The 20,642-nt window shown below is 42.6% G+C and overlaps 1 protein-coding gene across 6 annotated transcripts in view; it reads right to left on the reverse strand.

Annotated features, from left to right (window-relative positions):
- The window catches only part of Ppp2r5e (protein phosphatase 2 regulatory subunit B'epsilon), a 154,855-nt gene that overhangs the window by 69,077 nt on the left and 65,136 nt on the right, over positions 1-20,642 (reverse strand). For all 6 annotated transcript variants that reach the window (XM_006973159.4, XM_006973160.4, XM_042260789.2 and 3 more), the window contains one exon: positions 1,342-1,538. In XM_006973159.4, the coding sequence (XP_006973221.1) occupies positions 1,342-1,538 (197 nt within the window). The remainder of the gene's footprint in view (positions 1-1,341; positions 1,539-20,642) is intronic.

Genomic DNA, 20,642 nt, shown 5'->3' on the forward strand with positions numbered 1-20,642 from the left:
ACGTACACTCAAAAGCAGGGTTGCCCAACAGTGTAACTGGTGATATCTGAGACTAGATCAACCTTTCTCATGTGGGCTTTCTTGCCTCCTTTTAAAATGTTTACCATCAAATATGTGGCCTCTACCCAGCAGATGATGGAATTACTCTCTTCTCATACAGTGTGACTACCAAAAATGACTTTGGACATTACCAAATGTCCCCTGTGAGGCATAAGTGCTCTTTGTTGGAAAGCAATACTCAGAAGTAACAATAATAATAGTTAACTTACAAAACACTATTGATAACATATTCCTGTAAATTAATAACAAATCCAGTACATATATATTTAATGTCTCATAGTTAGATAGATAGATAGATAGATAGATAGATAGATAGATAGATAGATAGATAGATAGATAGATATATGTAGATGTAGATGTAGATGTAGATGTAGATATAGATACACTTTCCATTCCCCTCAGATCTACAAGTGGCTGCCACATACCGATCACTTTCCCAAGCTGATCTCTGGAAGCCCCTCCCAATGCCGAGCAGGCAGGCATCCTATGTGCCTGGTCCTCCAGCGGCCTTCTTCCAATGATGCCCAAGCCCTTTTCAACCTCTGCAACTGCCTAGCATGAACTGAGTTACCAGCCTTCTCCATTCCTCCCACCCAGCCCCCCAAAACAACAGCTTCTCCATCCATAATCTTCTAGGATGCTAAGGAAGGCAGCCACACCAGAGAAACCTAACAGTCATATTTTGGCTCAGTTTTTAAAAAGCTAATGTAATTAATGACACAGTAAGAACATAATTGCTTGCATTATACAAATAATGTTTCTTCCTGTAATTCCTAAGGACCACACATAGTGCCATTGTTCTAACATCATGAAAGGCATTACTCCTGACTTCAAGGAAATTACAAAGACAGGGATTCATTATAAAGCCAAGAGAGGCCTTAACTAGATTCTCTAAATCATAATTCTATTAAGTATAATGCCATTTCTAATATGCCACAATGAAGAGGTGGCAGGAGTTAAGATACTCAACAGGCTTGAATGTTTTCAAACAGATCTAACACTGGCTGATTCTCCTGTGTCTCTGCAGATCCATGGCGCCCTGGCCCTCAGCTCCACGCTCTGAGGTCTCCAACGCTGCAGCCGGTGGGACGGTCTGGGTTTGTTCCATCATCATGAAATCATGCTCTTCAAATCCTAGCGCTGTGCTGACTGCTTGCATTTAGCTCTCGGGAGGTTGGCTTTTGTTTGTGGAGGAGACCTCGATGACCTGACTGCAATCAATACACCCATGAGTGGCTATGGAAGATGCTTAAAAGTGTCAGCGGCGACAAAGAAACTCACCATTCTAACTACTTCAGGGTAAGTCTGCTCTGTCAGACAGCCTCTGCTTATTGTAATGTAGTCCACCAGTTCATTAAGAGTGGAGCGCTTGTACTCTTTCATTTTAAGATCAGATAGCGTGTCCATGAAGTCAAAAATGACACAGCACTGCTGAAGTTTCTTTAGGAACAGTTCAGGCTGCTCTGAGGTTGGAACGTCTAAGAAAAAAAGAGGAAATGGTGTAAGTCTGTCATCAATTCCAGGCAACAGGAATTCTCTTCAAAGTTACTTCAAAAGCAAACCCAAAATAACAAGACAACAGTGCTCTTGTTAACACACACACACAGGCAGGAGCCCCCGTAAGTACCACACCAGAGACCCCCGAGTCTGAGAGCCCCACACCAGTCACTGTGTTTACTATCCTGCAACTGACTAAATCCCGAGAGCCACTTGGAGGTTAAAGTTTAGCCCCAAACACCCCAATGCCAATATCCTTAATATCTCAAATCAATGAGAAAGGCCAAACTTGCCCTTATAAAGTGAAGCCACGAGTTTTCTTTCAGTTTAAATTCATTCACCAAAAGACTGCAAAGCAGAAATATCAGTCTATTCATTTCATGCTGACATCCTTGGGGTTTAAAGCAATGGCTACAAGTGGGATTTGTTTTCAGCTTTGTCCTGGTTTTGTTTTGTTTAGGTTTGGGCTCCATGAAGTTGCTTTGTCAAAGAAACTTGGAAAACCAACCAAATGAAGCAATGCCAACAAGTACACCAAGGCAGGGAAGTGGCTCAGTCGGCAAAGCCTGAGGACCCGGGTTCAATGCCCACAGCCACAGGAGAACCAGGCATGCTGCTGCACATCTGTAACCCCAGCTGAGGAGGAAGGAGCACGCGTCTCCCCACGGCTTGCTAGCCCGGCAGCCTGGCCTAGCTGGTGAGCCCCGATCCCTGTGAGAGACTCTGCTCAAAAAACAAAGGGAACAGCTTCTGAGGAACAGACCCAAAGCTGACCCCTGGCCTCCACATCAAACACGCATGCACACACCCAAGCAGATACACACACAAAAAAAGAGCACATCAGAAGTGGTAATATAAGAACAAATTTCACTTGAATCTCTATCTTTTGACCCATGTTCTTCTTGAGCAATGAGAAAAACCTACTAGCATCTTTTATTAAAATGTCCCCAGAGGGTCAGCAAAATGGCTAGTCACGGAAAGGTGTTTTTCCACAACCTGACAATCTTAGTTTAATCATTGGAACCCACATGACGAAATAAGAACGCCCACTCTACAAGTTGTCTTCATACCTCTACACACACACACACACACACACACACACACACACACACACACACAGCTCAGACATTTGGCTCAGTGTTATTTCTAAAACTGAAACAGAAGTTTAGGGTTAAAATTCTCCAGCTAGGAAGGACAGTGATCCACAGCTGGCTAGTCCAGTTCCTCTCCTATTTCCTTCTACTACTTTACCCACCCCTACCCCTCTACTGTAGCTTCCCTTGAACGGCAATGAGAATTATGATCAGTGTGATGGTTTGAAGAGAATGGCCCAGAGATACTCTTATTTGAATGCTTAGTCCCCAGTTGGTGGAACTGTTTGGAAAAAATTAGGAGGTGTGGCCTTGTTGGAGGAGGTGTGTCACTAGGGGTGAGCCTTGAGGTTTCAAAAGCCAAAACTATTCCCACTTGGCTCTCTCCTTCTCTCTGCCTCCTACTTGCAGATAAGGAGGTAAACTCACCACTCCAGTACCCACCCTGCCTACCTGCCTGCTTCCATGCTCCCTGCCACGATGGTTCCTGACTCACCCTGGGAAACTGTGAGCCCCTAGAAATGCCTTCTTCTCTAAGTTGCCTTGGTCATGGTGTTTGTCGCACAACAGATAAGTGACACAATCAGGGTAGGCTCTGCTGCCATCATCCAAGTGCATAATTCATTAATACTGAGAATACATTCAGAGGTAAGCAGGTGGTGTTCTATTTTTAAAAAATAGAGATGATTATTGAGATTTCATGATAAGTTATGGAGTTGGGAACAGTACTTGGATTTAGCCACACATGGCCTTTGTGCTACTAAAAAAGGACTCCACAGATGAGCCAGTTTACCTGACACCTCCGAGGTGAATGGGAACAGAGAAAAAGCTTACTAATGGGACATCAGTTAAAGGTTAGAATCTTCAGGGAATTTTTAAGTACTCCGAATTTTGATAGCACAGGTTTAACAAAGCCCCCAAATTAGACTGTCCACATGGAGAATGCTTTCAAGTACATAGGAAGTCTGAAGCATCAGTAGATGACAGCTTTTTAAAGAGCAAACCATCATTCAAGCAAAAACAATGTCTGTGGTCACTCAACAGATTTACATATTTAACAATTCAAAACATTCAGGCAGTTGGCATTTAGAAGTTTTTTAATGGTAAGCAGTTAGAATCCATTTATTCATGAGAACTGACACATCGCAGACAAATCTGAAGCAGACTATATACTCACTAGATGGGACAATAACAACTTACTTATATTTATTAGATGTGTTAGGTACACTCTTTGTTCAAGTCTAAGCACTTAGACACACTAATTCTCATTTAATCTCTACAACAATATACATGAATGGGTGTTATTTTCAATTTACTACATGAGTAAATCAAGACAGAGAAATTCAGTATCTTGCCCAGAATCACACAGCTAATAAACAGTGGAGACATGATTCAAACCCAGGCTGTGTGGTTCCAGAGCCTGGACTCCTCTATACCATGCAGCATTCAGACACACGGAAAGGCTAAAGACTACAGTCCAGAAACAGGGTGCGCGCAAAGGCAGCGGCCGGCCGAAGCACGAAGAGAGAAGCACAAACGTGCTCCCAGCACGCCCCCAGTCATGAAGTAGCTCACTGGGCTCCTCCTCCAGCTGCCTCCAGAGCTTCCCAGGCAGAGCAAAGGCTTTGCTTTCAGTTCTTTATCCTTTATCACAGATTAAATTCTTCTAAAAGGGCCTCCCTTCATTAAAAAACTTAAGCAGTCAGGACAAACCACAAGATGCGGGGGTGTCCTTAAACAATTTTTGTAGTAACAGCTGAAACATTTTTCCCATCACAACCCAAGAATGAGCTACAAAATCGGTTGAAGAGCCAGGAATGCTTCTAACTACAAGGCTGAGCCAGGCTAACAGGAGCCCAAGCATTCGCAGGAGCCTGGGACTGTGGACAACGTCTGTCTGTCTCCCTTCCTCTTTCCCCGTGTCATCCCTCTCCTCTTGGTGGTGGTGGAGAGTGGAAGGAATGGTCCAAGCGAGGGGTCTTCCTGTATGGACTAGCTCTGGGACTGCACACAGCCCCAATCGATCACCATGTCCTCATCTCCCTAGTCCTGACGGATTGTGAAAGACAGGACTGAACAAGGACCAGAGGAGTGCTGTGTAGTCCACAAGATTTCAACGAAGCAGAAGTTTAATATCTATGGACCACTTCAAAAGCAAATATGCTCTTTCAAGAAACATTTATCTGAAAGGGAGGAGAGGGGCTGGAGGAATGGCTCAGCAGTTAGGAGCACTGGCTGCTCTTCCAGAGGACCCAGGTTCAATTCTCAGCACCCACACGGCAGCTCACAACCATCTGTATCTCCAGTTCCAAGGGATCCAACACCCTCACATAGACATACATGCAGGCAAAACACCAATACACATAAAATAAAAATAAATAAATTTAAGAGGAAGGGAGGAAGGGGGAGGAGGGAAAGAAGGAGGGAGGAAGGAAGGGAGGGAGGGAGAACTAGGTACCCTGCTCCCCTGCACTTGAAAAGAGGAAAATCTTCTAAATCACAAAAGGAAGATAGCATGCACACAGCCGGGACATTCTGACCATGATGTATAAGCAACAGTTGCCACCCACTTCCCAAATCCAAATCACCTGAACATCTAAACACTTCTGAAGTAGCTTAAAATTGGAGGAAAATACAAGACCTTTAGAAATAAATGTAAATTATTAAAATGTAAGGTCATCTTAGAATCCCAAGCAGGCAATCAATAGATCTGTCACTATTTTCCAATGGTATCCTTTGGCCTACAAAAGCTATCCTGCCCCACAGAGAGTTCCGTGGAATCATAACCATAAATAACAAGAAATTGATAAGTAGTTGTATAACAGCATGAAGGTCATTAGCACAATGACTCTCCTGACCAATGCCAGAGCTTAAAGGGGAGAATAAACTGGTCCAGTCACTACAGTGTGGTGAGGTGCCACCAGACCAGGTCCCAGCAATCCAGAAGGCCATTAGCGTTAAGCCCACCTCCTGAAGAGTTCTTGTGAAGAAGACACTGCAGTGAGTAGCAAAGTTACAACACACTGCCTTCCTCTTCCCTTTTGAGCAGTTGATGCTTCTCCATATTTCTATCACCATCTCACAGCATCCATCTCCCCATCAGCTGCCATCCCATCAACAAGCTAGAGAAAATGTCCAGTCTCCTACGGTGTGCACACACAGGTAATTTAGAAACCTACGGGCATGACATGTAATGGAAAAGTGACCACAACGTTCAAGAAGAGAGCAAATTCAGATTAAGAGATAATGTCTCTCTTTACACGCACGCAGAGCGCTCCATAGGATATCCATGGTTATTAACAGCCAGAGCCACTGTCCCTATCCTAGCCTAGAGAAGCAAAGAATGAGGAGTTCAACGTCATCCTCAGTTACATATCCAGTTCAAGGCTAGCCTTGGATACATGAGACTCTGTCTTGGATCAACGGATGGATGGAAGGACAGACAGGTGATAAAATAAAAAGTAAGGTCCAGCACAGAACAGGCTTGACACCACAGTCTGCAGTATCTGACCCCTCCATCCTACTTTGGAACTTTGCTTTAGGATGAGCAATCTCCTGACCAGGTATGTATACTAACAGTTTTCCTGACAACCCTTGACGACTCTCAACAAAATCAGTGAGACTTTTCCTTGTGGAAGGCATATGAGCCTATACTTAGAGAAACCTAGAAATAATGTCTCGGTTCTAAGAAGACGCTTCCTACAAAGCATTAAGGCTATTTAGCCCTAAAAGTCTAATACAAAAAATGCATTAGAGCATGTGGTAAAATGCCTAGCTGATTGCCCTTTGGGTCTGTCCAAATCATTTTCACCAATGTTACCTCTGAACACAGACCCAGGCAGCACCTTCTCTGTATAGCAACTATTTCAGGAAACCTAGAAAGAATTATGAACGCTTTCATTAAGAATTACTTTTGAGCCGGGCGGTGGTGGCGCACGCCTTTAATCCCAGCACTCGGGAGGCAAAGCCAGGTGGATCTCTGTGAGTTCGAGGCCAGCCTGGGCTACCAAGTGAGTTCCAGGAAAGGCGCAAAGCTACACAGAGAAACCCTGTCTCAAAAAACCAAAAAAAAAAAAAAAAAACAAAGAATTACTTTTGATCTAATAAGTCACAAACAGCCAACAATATTTCATCAAAAGAAGACAACTATCCATTTTTATAATGAATTAAATAATAAAATTAGGCTTCAGCCTTAGGAACTAGCGCCAAATATAACATGATCATTCAAGCTACTTCACTGTGCAGGGCGGTGGTGGTGCACGCCTTTAATCCCAGCATGGGGAGGTAGAGGCAGGCAGATCTCTGTGAGTTCCAGACCTGCCTGGGCCACAGAGTGAGTTCCAAGAAAGGCGCCAAAGCTACATAGAGAAACCCTATCTCAAAAAATCAAAAAAACGGAAAAAAAAAAAAAGATACTTCACTGTACAAAATAACAAAGACTGTAATCTAAAGCCAGATTGGTAACTAAAGTACTGCATTCTTCACCTCCAATTTACTGTGCATTCAAACTTGCTGTTGATGGAAATGGTAGTGGGTGCCATATCATTTCTACTGCTAGTCATTTTTATTTCATAAGAAGCATTTCAGATGATTTCACTGTGTGTAGCCGAGGCTGAAAACCACTGTGGTTAAAGCAAGAGCTTTAAAATCCTTTTATCCCCTCCACCTCCAAAATCCCTTCTCTTTCTGTTTGTTTAAAGCCAGCAGTGAAAACTTTGTCTCTTAAGCTAAGGAAGGACCCTGAAAAACATCTACAACAGTGAAAGCATTTCTTCTTGGCCTCGGTCGTAAAAGCTGAATGTAGAGTTGGCTGCTTTCAGAACTCTTGCCAATCTAGTAGGAAGCTTCTCACAACACTTGGTTGATTACTAGTGCCTACTTTCTATATAGCCTCAAAACTTAGTTCATAGAATGGCTTACACAAATATAACACTACCAAAACCCTGAGCACAAGGCTACCAATCAGCCACAGGAAAACTAAAAGGGCCAATACTGAACTGTCCAGACACAAGGGAGAGACCAGCACAGTAATAAAGAACACTTACTGGTACAAAGCAGGCATTAAGCTTCTAACATGCATCACCCCTCTTAACCCCTAGAATGTCCTGTGAGCAGCCACTACCACTATTTCAGCTGAAGAAACTGATGTCCAGAACAGTCAAGTCAGATGCTAATAAGAGCTCAGTTCCTACCTGCCCCCACCCCCACAAACAAACAGTCTTATCCCAGGGCCCACAGCAGTGATGATGGTGGTGGTGGTGGTGGTGGTGGTGGTGGTGGTGGTGGTGGTGGTGGTGGTGGTGGTGGTGGTGGTGGTGGTGGTGGTGGTGGTGGTGGTAGTGGTACCAGCAACAGCAGTGGTGATGGTTATGACTGTGATAAATAATAGGAACTAACAACAGTCATCATCACTGGGACTAAAAAGATTTGTTCACTACCATGATTAGTGAATTCTTTAAGAAGAGTTGTAATCTAAAAGTAAACAATAATATATTGACCTGCCTTCAAATACCAGTATGTTTTAAAACTGAAAAGCATACAACTAGTCATAAACAAATGAATAATACAGATGACTAAACTTAATTTTTCCATAATAACATATTATTTACCCCCTTCCCTGCCCCCAGTTTAGATAATCAGGGTGTGCTTATTATTATTCTTTCCTGGAGCTCTTCAGTTTCCTTCCTAAAGCCAATACATGTGGTCTAACTTAGAAACAAAAAGCAAAAGTCACTGCCGTGACCACACACGAGGGTAGCCTGGGCAGCAAAATCCTGATTTGATCCTTCGTGTTGCTCTGACACTAGGTTTGCAACAGAATCAACAGAAAAGAAGTAGATGCAGACACAAGTCTACGGAGGGAGACACACATACACACACACACACACACACACACACACACACACACACTCACACACACACACACACACACACACACACTACTGATGAATATTTCTGTTTCCAACACTTTATAAGCTTTACCTTTTAATGCCAAGGTAATTACTGAAGCTTGACGGCCCAAGAAATGAAATACTGTTAAGTTCTTCAACCCCTAATTATAAGTATAAATTACTTTCCTGCTACCAACTCACCACAGGACAGAAGCCGCCAAAGCCCCTGACTTACAAGGTTAGTATCTCTATTATTAATTCATTTCCTGAGGGCGGATTTCCAAGGACGGGGACACCAATAGCATTTCGCATAGGTGGAATTCCTGGAGCTGGCTGAGCTGAAGGCAGGGCTCAGCGGAGAAAGCACTTGTGCAAGCATGAAAACTGGAGCTGGGATCCCCAGAACCCACACAAAAGCTTGGCAGGCACAACCCTTGCTGGGAATGCCAGCACACAGGAGGAGGCGGAGACGGGGATCCCTGGGGTGAGTTGGCTAGCCAGGTTTAAGTATACATACTGAATTGTATTTCCCTGTGTAAATCAATTTCAACTTAAAATTTTATCCCTCTAGAAGAAAACTGTACAGACGAACAGAGGAAAAATATAAATAACATATTTAATAGAAAAAAAACTATTTTAATGTGTAGTCCTGAAGCACAAATTTTAAACCTATGTTAATTTTTAATGACATAACATTTATGAATGGAAAAGTAGAGAAGGCCAGCTTACATGGGAAAAAAATGTCTTCGAACTGTCTCTTCCTATTAACCTCCGGTAAGATACTGCCTCGTTTTCTAAAACTGCATTCAAAAGACTAAAACCTAGATGACTTTTAAGACTAAACAGTGGAGGTGGGGTTGGAGAGATGGCTCAGCAGTTATGAGCACTTGCTACTTGCAAGGGACCCAGGTTTGATTCCCAGCATCCACGTGGTGGCTCATTGTACCTCCAGTTCTATGGGACCTGATACCTCCTGGCCTCATCAGGTAGCAAGCATGCATAAGGTACACGTTCATACACAAATGCAAAACATACACCAAAATAAAAAGAATAATTTTTAAAATCAAAAACAGACTCAACAATGGGCTAAGGAAATGGCTTGCAATGCAAGTGTGAAGACTCAAGCTCCATCTCCGAATCCAGGGAGAAGGCCTGGCGGCACAACACCTCCATAAGGGATATGACCTTTGCACCCATTTATTCACCCGCTCATCAAACAGTCACGGACACCTGCTGAGGGATATCGCAGACACAGAATTCCTAACCTGAGCCCTGCATGGGGGCACATGCCTTTAATCCCAGTACCTGGGAGGCAGAACCAGGCAGATCTCAAGATCCGGGCTAGAGATCTTGTAAAAATTCCTAACTAGTACATTCCAGAGGAGTCAGGGAAGTGGGACAACTAAAAATAATAAATACATCTATTATATTATATGGAACATGCTCTGGGGGTAATAGTGCACAAGGCAAGGCAGACTACATATGCTAGAACTGGGAGGTACAGTTTTGAGCACAGCATTCACCTGAAAAGAGAAACTTGAAGCCAGGCTTGGTGGTGCATGCCTTGGGCAGGCGTCTGTGAGTTCGAGGCCAGCATGGTCTACAAAGCAAGTTCCAAGACAGCCAGGAATGTTACACAGAGAAACCCTGTCTTGAAAAAATGAGAGAGAGAGAGAGAGAGAGAGAGAGAGAGAGAGAGAGAGAGAGAGAGAGAGAGAGAGACAGAGAGAGAGAGACAGAGAGAGAGAGACAGAGAGAGAGAGACAGAGAGAGAGAGACAGAGAGAGAGAGACAGAGAGAGAGAGACAGAGAGAGAGAGACAGAGAGAGAGACAGAGATAAAGCATGCCCCTCAAAGGAACAGCAAATGCAGGCAGGGCCCTCTGGAGGAAGGAGCTGACCGAGGAACCAGAGGGAAGCCAAGCACACGACTGCAGTGGGAAGTGGGTGAGAAGGAACAACAAGGAAGGAAGAACAAGGAGTGGATGGCTGCGGATCACCTTGGGCCTCAGAGACAATGTGAGGGTTCTGTCCTAGACCTCAGTTCGGAATTAGAGTCACACCTTGACTGTTTACTAAGTAATACTGGGCTTGGTTTCCTTCTCTGTAAAATAGAGAAAATAAACTTTACAAGGTTGAGTGGGGATGAAATGAAGGCCGTCTATAAAACTAGAAGTGTTTTTGGGGGAAAAAAAAACGTTCCTTTGACAAAAAGTTATCAAGTACCCACGAGACACAAAAGAGAGCAAACTTTCTACTTTATAGCTTTTATGATTATTCCTATAGGAAATTCCTTATATTTTAACATAACTTCAAAATTATTTTTAAAACATTTTAAAAATAAATCTCAAATATTTCTAAAAATATTAAAACTTTGTTAGCATTGTATTCTAGTACTATCAGACACCAAATGTTGTCTCTTTATACACATACACAGTCATAACCTGTCTTCAAGATGACAGATCACAAGCACACAACATTTCTTGGATGTGTGTGACTGAAACCCAATCTTTCACACAAAAGTATAAGCAACAACAACTTCAAAGATTACTTTTACATATGTCACAACTGTAAGGTAAAGAAAAAAAGAAAAGACCAGATATAAAGTCTGCAGGAAGCACTTACTCTATTACACATTATTTTCAGCCATTTCCATTGATTGAGGATCTTTTCTCAGAAGATTACTTCTACAAGGGATAAAAATGGCCTAAGCGCTTCATTGTTTTGAGGATTAACATCATTGTGAATCATTTCAGAACGAGATGAACCTGTGGCTGTTTTTACAATATGAGGTTAGAAATAATGGGGAGGGGGAGGATGTAAAGGCAGACAGACAGACAGACAGACAGACAGACAGACAGAAGGGTGGCCAGATGGATGACTGAGCTGTTAATTTACAACATATAGTCCAAACTACTCAGAGACACCATCAACTTTTAAAATCTGATTTAGAATACCAAAAGAAAACACACAGCATCAATCTAATGTTAAACGCCAGCTCAGAATGCTCATCAGCTGGGAGTTTTAAATATTAGACCTTAAGCTCTTAAAAGTGACACAGCACTAAGAGTGGAATGAATGACCTCTAATCCCAAAAGTACCAAAGCTTACATTTATAATTAAAGTCATAATCTGAGCAATAAAACCTAGTGACCGCATGTAATACAGGCCCTGATTATGGAGCAACCCTGTGCCTCATAGGATGGCTATTACTTAACATGCATTAAATACAAATGTAAAGCCATACATTAGTTGAGCAAGTCCAAAACTCCAATTTGAAATAATCTGCTAAGAGAAATAATATCCACTTAAAATCCCAGTACCTGTAGTACAAAAACACTATTATTCAAACAGAGAAATTAAATATATGTATTTCAATATGTATGTAAACAGTACGTGACTGTACAACTCTAAAATCAAACTGTGAAGAGCAGGAACACAGAGATTCTTAAAAGGGCAGGAAAGTGCCTGGAAAGCACTTTCAGAACAGAAAGACATTTTAATATATTCAACAGTTCAGATGTGATATTAGCTTTGGCTTGGATATATACACCCAAGGAAGTCCCTTCTTTGCTACTGGCTTCCTGAGGACAGACAGAGGCACTGGAGTCTTGAGCTAGGCATGCTGATGATGCATTTCTAAGACCCAGGTTTCCCTAAATTCAGCATTTCTATGTTCAATGTCAGACCCTAGGGCTTAGCTAAACATGTCACTGAGTAGTTCAAACATTTCCTCTTCTGTTACCCTGGAAACAACTTTCCCTTTCGGGTAACACATTACTGTTTATGAGCCAAATGAAGTGCGGGAAATTTGAGCCCGTATGGTTAAACACAGTCAACATAAAGCTAAAATGGGAAACTAAGTTCACTATCTCAAAAGTCTGCCCACTGTAATTCTGAAAAAAAAGTCACAGAAATGTTTAAGATTTCAGATAAATTAGAATGGGCTGGGGAGGGGGGGGGGGCGGGGATAAACTCATTCTGGATTCTTCCAGGTGGTTGTGTGGCTCATGTCCAACCAGTCTGAAATTAGAAAAGCTGGATTCCAATCAGCTTCACATGTACCTGCTGAGCAACTGTAGGTAATACAGTGTGACAATTAAAACTGCCTGGATCCCAAAGCCGGCTCTGCTTAGCTGAGGCTCTGTGCCTCTGTCCCCTCGTGTATGAATGTGGGCATAGGAACTGCACCTATCCTGTAGGTCCTATTTATAAATATGGCAGTGAATAAAAGGACACATGGAAGCTGTTCAGAACACATCTAATGCTCAATAAACTTTAGCTCCTAAATTACTATTGATAAACAAAATGAATCTAAAAGAGAGAAAGTCTCAATGACAGCTCAAGAATTTCACAAAAGACAATACAACACATAAACTATTTCATGCAGTACTCAAATATAGAAAATTTGAAATGTGTTTCTGAGGGTATGGCTTAGCAGCAGCGTGCCCGTACACATAAATCCTCAGCACCACACAAAGAAAATAAAGAAGCAAGAATTTCTAACTTGTTAGTACATATAAGTTTTCCCTCCCTTTTTTGGTGCGTCTAGTTTTTTCAAGCCACATTCAAATAAAATAACGTAGAGCTTAATCAATACGAGTCACTGAGATTACTTCCAAATAAACTTCTCACTTGGATGGAGACCGGGCAGCAGTGCTGAGGAGGTATGTGAAATCACCCAGCTGTCGGGGCATGCAAAGCCACCGTCACCCAGGGCCACTTCTTGCCCCACCATGCAGTTACAGCACTCCAGCATAAAACCCTGCACACAGATGACAATGCCTTTTGACAGTGGTCACAAGTGCAACAAGCTCAGAGGAGACTGCTCTTTTTTTTTGGGGGGGGGGGGGTTCAAACTGGGTTTCTCTGTGTAGCCCTGACTCTCCTGGAACTTATTCTGTAGACCAGGTTGGCCTCAAACTCAGAGATCCGCCTGCCTCTGCCTCCTGAGTGCTGGGATTAAAAGTGTGCGCCGCCACCACCCGGCTAGGGGAGGCTGTTTCAAGTGACCCTCTTCAACATTTTAAAAAGTCCTGTATCTTAAATCTGTACACCAGGCACCAGGCTCACTAGGATACAAAAAGCACACAAAAATGTATGCTTCAAACTTCTGATGAAACCAGATGCCTGATGCATAGAGGACTCGTAGATCCAGAGGGGTCAGACAAACAGGCTGTTTCAGAAACTGGTCCTTATTGGAAACGGCATAGTCTTTTAATCTTGAACATTACAAACAGTGTCAAAGGCATTTGCTACTGAATGAGAAAGCAAAATAAACAAGGGTCACTGAGGACAGGTCAGGTACAAAGGGGAAAAAAAGATTCCTATTCTGAAGAGCTATTTCCTGGTTCAGAACAGCGTCTGAAAATCCTGAATGAGTCATTCTTTCCCAGTCATTTCATGAGTCTATAATAATAGTAAAAACTTACTAAGCATTTACTGTGCTGCAGTCTCCATTCTAAGCAGCTCAGACTATTAACTCTACCTCTGCTCCACACTGTTGTGAGTCATATTATTTTGCATATAGGAAACAGAGTCACAGAAATGTTCTTCCCCTGCCAACACACAGCTGGAAAGGTACCCACACACACTCTTCCACCTCTGTTACGAGTCATGTGAACAACCAACAGTTTTCAGGGTTTTTTAATCTACAATCCACAGCATATACTGGGATGGGGGCACATTCGTAAGAGTTAATGTTTTTAGTAGACTTCAATTCAGAATGAGGCAAGCATGCAGTCACTATTTCCTCTTTGAACCAAACAAAATGACAAAATGCAAGGGTGACCAGAATCTCCAGCTAGCTTGTGACTTCTGGATGTTTAAAGGATCCCACTATGCAGTGTTAAGTCTGTCTTCTCTGCCTTCCAGCATTCCCTTCGCATCTACGCTGGCTTGCTTCAAAGACATCCACATTCTTTTTCAGAAGGGTACTAAGTGTCTCCTTGTTTCATTTTGTCCTGGAACACCTGAGACATTAGTCAGTTCCACCTAAGTTTTAGGGAGGTGAACCTGAGTGTTCAAATCTCTGTCATCACCAGCAGAGCCCAAGGTCAAGAAGACCCACATGAGTAACCCGCCCAGCTGGTAGTGGAGTTAAGGGGGGCATGAATGGGACAGGCACAGAAGACACCTGGTGTGAATGAGGAGGTAAGAGCATGACAAGGAGCACGAGAGAAGACCCAGCAGTCTGAGCATTCTCAAAATGTACTGTGCCCTTCACACTCCTAATAACCATGTAAACTACGCTGGCTGGGTCTGATCTCTCTGCAGTGGAGAAATGTAAAGTTCACCAAGGATGAATGATTTATTCAAAATTGTAACTGGGATTAGTTTAAGACATATTTTATGGGTTACACAAAGATCACCGCCTTCTATGCAAATGCAGTTATTATATTCATTAATAAACGGGTTTCCCTGCTAGAGCTGGTTCAAATGCTAAGACTTCTCAAATCAGATTCAACTATTTAGCCAAGTGATACCTCTAGTCATCACTAGCTGGCTGACAGTTCAGAAGCAGCCTATGACCTACTACACCCGTCTGACTGTGAAGCCAACTTTGCAGCTTATTTCTTATGTTACTACACTGTTTACCTTAATGAAAACTCAGATCATTACGGTGGCTGGCAGTCATGGTACTTAAAGTTTCCTTACAACTTCAAGTGCTTTCCGACCTACTAACAACTGATACCTATCAAGTAACTCATAACACTCTGATAAGTCATGTGGAAGATCATATTAAAAGTAGACATAACTGAATAAGAAGTTACATTATGATATCTGACCAGTGTCCACAAATACTTTGAAATTAAGAACAGGATGAATCATTTATACCAAAAGTACTGGTCTTGTTTTTTTAAATACACACATATCCAATACATCTCCATTTTAAAATGGTTATTTACAAGGACTAAGTCTTCTATCAACTCTCATTTAATCTAACGGGCTCTTCCCAGGAATAGCGTTTTTGAAGGCCACATTAACTACTAAATACGTAGATCACAGACATGAAGTGACCACCATCTGCAGCATTTCATAAGGAAATCATTGCTGGGGGCATGGGCGATAGCTCAGCAGGAGAGCGCTTGCCTCTTATACATGAGGCCTACGTTAAAGCTCTAGTACTACAAAAGTAATTTTTTAAAAAATTTAAAAAACACACACACACACACACACACACACCCCTTATCTATATACTCTAAATGCCAAATAAATGCACAGACTCAATTTAAGGAAGGTTCTTTTGCAAGTGCGTGGCCGTAAGATTATGGGTTTCTTGTCTATATAATATATAATATCTTACTGGAAAAGCTCTTGGTAAGATGCATTGAGCCTGTCAATCTCAGCACTCAGGAAGCAAGAGGCAGAAAGGTATCTGTGAGTTCAAGGTCAGCCTGGTCTACATAAGGAGTTTCAGGTCAACCAGGGCTACACATTGAGACCCTGTTTCTAAATCAATCAATAAATCGGGAATTAGAAAACCCACAAATCCATGTAGGACCAACAGCAGTAAATCCCAGCTGCTCTCAGCATAAACATGAACAAACCACTCCACACTGTTCTCTCACCTTAAATGGAAAAATAATCATCCTGGAAAAAAAAAAAACTATACATTATTTCACTTAGTAGTTGGTCATCTGCTGAAACCACTGATCAGGGACAAACGGGGGAAACCAAATAATAGTTTTAATGATGTATATATACCTGCCCTGTAGATTAGACCCAAGACTATTTTCAATTAAGGTAATATACATCAAACGACAACTTCAGCTCCTTGGCAAATGAGGCCCACAGTGTTAAATTCAGCAACGAATTAACAGTTCAGGAGAAAGCAAGCGCGTATAGCAATCTGAGTCTGAACTGTAGAGTCTGGTTCCCTCCTCTGACTAAAGCAGCAGTTCTCAGCTGGGGGATAGGGACAGGGGTGGGGTGTGAATGTCCCTTTCATAGGGGCCACCTGAGACCATCACAAAACACGGATATTTACATTACCATTCATATCAGCAGCAAAGTTACAGTTACGAAATAACAATGAAAATAATTTTGAGGTTGGGGGTCCCCACAACATGGGAACTAAAGGCAGCTTCACTGTATTCAGCCACGGGGAAAAGAACACCAATTTCAGAGCAAACTGTGGCAAGGAACAAGGAGACGATAGAGCACTTACTGGGAAGCGCGCATGCATTCCGCATGTGGCAGTCATTGATATCAATACTCCTACGCTATCTTTGTAAGTGACTCAGCAGGCAGGCAGTTAACATTAACCCTCCCTTCAGTCACCAGCCTTCACCAGCTTTTGGGCATTTGCCTAGAGCTGAGCAGAGACACTGGCAAAGATTGCAAGCAAAGGAAAAAACAATGAAAGATGGCAACTGTAATCAATGGGAAAACTAATGCTCAACCCAGTTCCCCAAGTTTCTTTTACACAGCACTTTTTGCTCTGTGTACTGTAGCAGCATGTCCTATATCACTTTTAAAATGCAATTTAGTGAGTTGTCACACCATAGTTTTTAAAATGAAGCAGAAATAAGTACAACTGTTTCATTTCAGTTTCATACTGATTACATTTGCACTTCTGTACACATTGTGTGTGTGTGTATATGTGTGTGTACGTGCGCACGCATGTATGTGTGCATACCCACACATGTAGAAGGCAAAAATCAATTCTTTACTAAAAATTTTTAAAAACCAAAAAAGTGCCATCACAAATTTTCTGGGAGAGCTATTTCCATTTTTGTGTGATTTGGCTTTTCACAATAAAGATGAAATACATTAATTAAATGAGTTATACAGAAGTGTATTAAAAACCAAGACAAATGTCTACTAGACTATTTCTTATTGAAAATTATTAGGAAAAATAGAATCATGGTACCCACAAAGGATAGAGCTGGAAACACACATCTAGAAAGTAAACGAAAAATCGCTTGAGACAGGGCCAGGGCAATGTCACAGTGGATACAGGTGTCTGCTGCCGGCCAGATGGCTTTAGTTTTAGCTCTAAGACACGTATGGTAGAAAGAAGAATCAATCCCCATAAGGTGTCCTCTGACTTCCACAGTCACACTTACAGCATGCTTGCACCCATATACATATACACATATGCACATAAAATTATTTTAGAGGTTGGGATCTAGCTCAGTGGTAGAGTGATGACCAGCAAGTGTAAGGCCCTGGATTTGGTTCTCAGCTTTTTTTACAAAAAGGTTTTTGTTTTTTTCTCTTATTACCAGAGGTAATAGAAGAAGAAAGCTTGTCTGTGGCTACTTGGTCCGTGTGCTTCAGGCTGTGGCAGCAGTGTACACAGTGGCAGGGCATGGTGGAAGAGAGCTATTCATCTCAGAGCAGAGCAGAGAGCACACGATCCATCTCCTAGCCTCTCCCAGTGTCCACAGCCAGTGACCTCCCTCCCTTCCAGTAGACCCTTCTTCCTAATGCTCCACCATCTTCCAGCATTGCCACAGGATGGCAACCAAACCTTCAACACACAGACATTAAACAACTAACAAGAAAAACAAAACACACACAGAAAGCCTTTGGGAACTACTCCAGATCCAAACTATAACAGCTACCCATCTATACACTTAAAATCATCATGGTGCTGGCTAGGTATCATGGATCACACCTTTAATCCCAGCACTCAGGAGGCAGAGGCAGGTGGACCTGTTCGAGTTACAGGCCAGCTAGGGCTACACAGTTAAAACTGTCTCCCCAAAATTAAATTGATAAATAAGTAAATAAAGTGGTGCCGGGAAATGAAGCCAGGGCCTTGCACCCATGAGGCGAACACTACCACTGCACTATATCCACAGTTTATATTAGTTTTATAGGAACTGTATTTTCAAAACAAATTAGTAAGAGTAGTTATATCAATTCACACTTTTGTGATTTTAATGCTCATTTAGAAAGCTCAAGTATCTAGCTTAATTTTCTGCTGTATTGAATGGCTTCTGGAAAACCCCACAGTATACTCATGAGAAAATAAAAGACTACATTGTCTGTATTGTTATAAAAAGTGTGATTTCAGGCAGTGGTGGCGCACGCCTTTAATCCCAGGACTCAGGAGGCAGAGCTAGACAGATCTCTTTAAGTTCGAACCCAGCCTCGTCTACAGAACAAGATCCAGGACAGGGACCAAAACTACACAGAGAAACCTTGTCTCGAAAAACAAAACAAAAAGTGTGATTTCACAGACTTCTATATCATCTCAGGCACCTCCAGGAGCCCCCAAGCACAGTGGATGCCTTATGGCATTGGAGAGTGAATCCAGGGCCTTGGGCTTGCTATGCGAGGGCTGTGCCCTGTCCTTCCCGAGCACACTTTGACAATACCTGGTTTGAGATCTGGAATATACACTGAGGACACACAAGATCTGCCTCCACTTCTAACTCACCACTACAGCAGAGTAAAACCCTTCACTTCTCTGTGTGTCCTTACTGTCTCACTGAAGGGAGCAGAACAACACCCGTCTCCTGTCCATCATTCCCTGGCTTCGTAACAGACTTACACTCAGGGCTCTTTAAGTGAAGCTCCTGGGTGTTATAAGGGTGACAGCTCCACCTGTCTACCCCTGAACACACTCATTTGTTCACTCATCACTTTGCGAGACTGAGTACAGCACTGGCTTCCAAGGCTGGTGCAATAAAGCCAAGAAGTGGCTGCCTACTTAACTCAGTTCTAGGCAGCACCCAGCACGGTACCATCAGCACATTTACATTCTTTCTGACAAATCTTGCCTAGAAATGACAGCCCCAGAGAATAGAAAAGCCTGAGCAAGTGTCTCTGAGCCAGCAAATTACATCCACACTAGTGAAAAGAAACTGGCAGAGAATAAAACCAATACATATGGTCCAAGATTAAGTCGAACTGTATGGAATTTCCAACTTAATAGGTCAAAAATGGTCAGATTTTGATACAATGATTGTTATTTAACAAATTTAACAAAATAATTGTTAAGGTACTGGAAGATGAAGATGGCGTTAATACTGTCAAGGACAACAATCAAGGCTCAAAGTGGAAGGCTTGGGTGGAAGCACCTTCCACAGGCCAAGTGTCTTGTGTTACTTTGTTATGGAAATATTTATACTCAAGAGGCAGAGAAGGATCCCACAGCAAGCCCTGACATCCCCACAGCCAGCTCCAACAACTACCAAGCTTTGCCAATACTGTTCCACACTTAACTTGAAGGAGATTCATCTCCAAGGCACTCATTTCCTTCCTAAACTCCGTCTGCCTGAAATGCTGCTTGGCTCAGAGCTGCTGAGTCCTCCTTTTTTCTGATAACCTTTCAAAAATCTTCTTTACTCCACTCCAATGGAGACACACACCAAGGAAGACATATTGCTCACTGATCCCCAACCTCAGCAGAGCTCACATTCTCCCCTGTCTACCAAAGACTGGGCCAGCTGACACCCTGGCATAAATGCGAAGAAAACAAAGAGCTTACAACTAGAAAGCCAATTAGTTCCTAAGTCTCATAGTTTCTCTGCTTTCAACAATACCAAAAAGAATGTCTGGACTGGTTTAATCTGAAGTCTCGGTCTTTGTCTGTCTGTCTGTCTGCTTGCCCACCCCCTCTCTCTCACGCATGCGCACACTTCCCAGCTGGTGACACTACTCCAGAAAGTTCTGGAGCTATGGGAGTGCAGCATGTCCTCGCTGACAAACAAGCCGCTAAGGCCTTCGGCTCAGCCTGACTCCTGCCCCAGCTCTTGGTTCTGTCTGACACCAGGATATGACCAGCTGCTTACTGTAAGCGTCCTCTGCCATGCCTTCCCCAACCTCTAAACCACTGCTTCTCAACCCCTTTTGGATCCAAAGACCTTTTCATGGGGGTCACCTAAGACCATTGGAAAACAAAGATATTTACATTAAAATTCATAACTGTAGCAAAATTTCAGTTCTGAAATAGCAATGAAGTTACTTTATGGTTGGGGGTCCCCACAACATGAGGAACTGTATTCAAGGGTCGCAGCATTAGGAAGGTTGAGAACCACTGGTCTGGACCATGAGACAAAATAAACTTCCTTTCCCTCAGGCTACCTTTGTAGTATTTCTCCCCAGCATCAAGAAATGTTAACAACCACAAGGTCCAGCTGTCATCA

This window comes from Peromyscus maniculatus, chromosome 14 (assembly GCF_049852395.1).
Source record: "Peromyscus maniculatus bairdii isolate BWxNUB_F1_BW_parent chromosome 14, HU_Pman_BW_mat_3.1, whole genome shotgun sequence".
Lineage (NCBI taxonomy): Eukaryota > Metazoa > Chordata > Mammalia > Rodentia > Cricetidae > Peromyscus > Peromyscus maniculatus.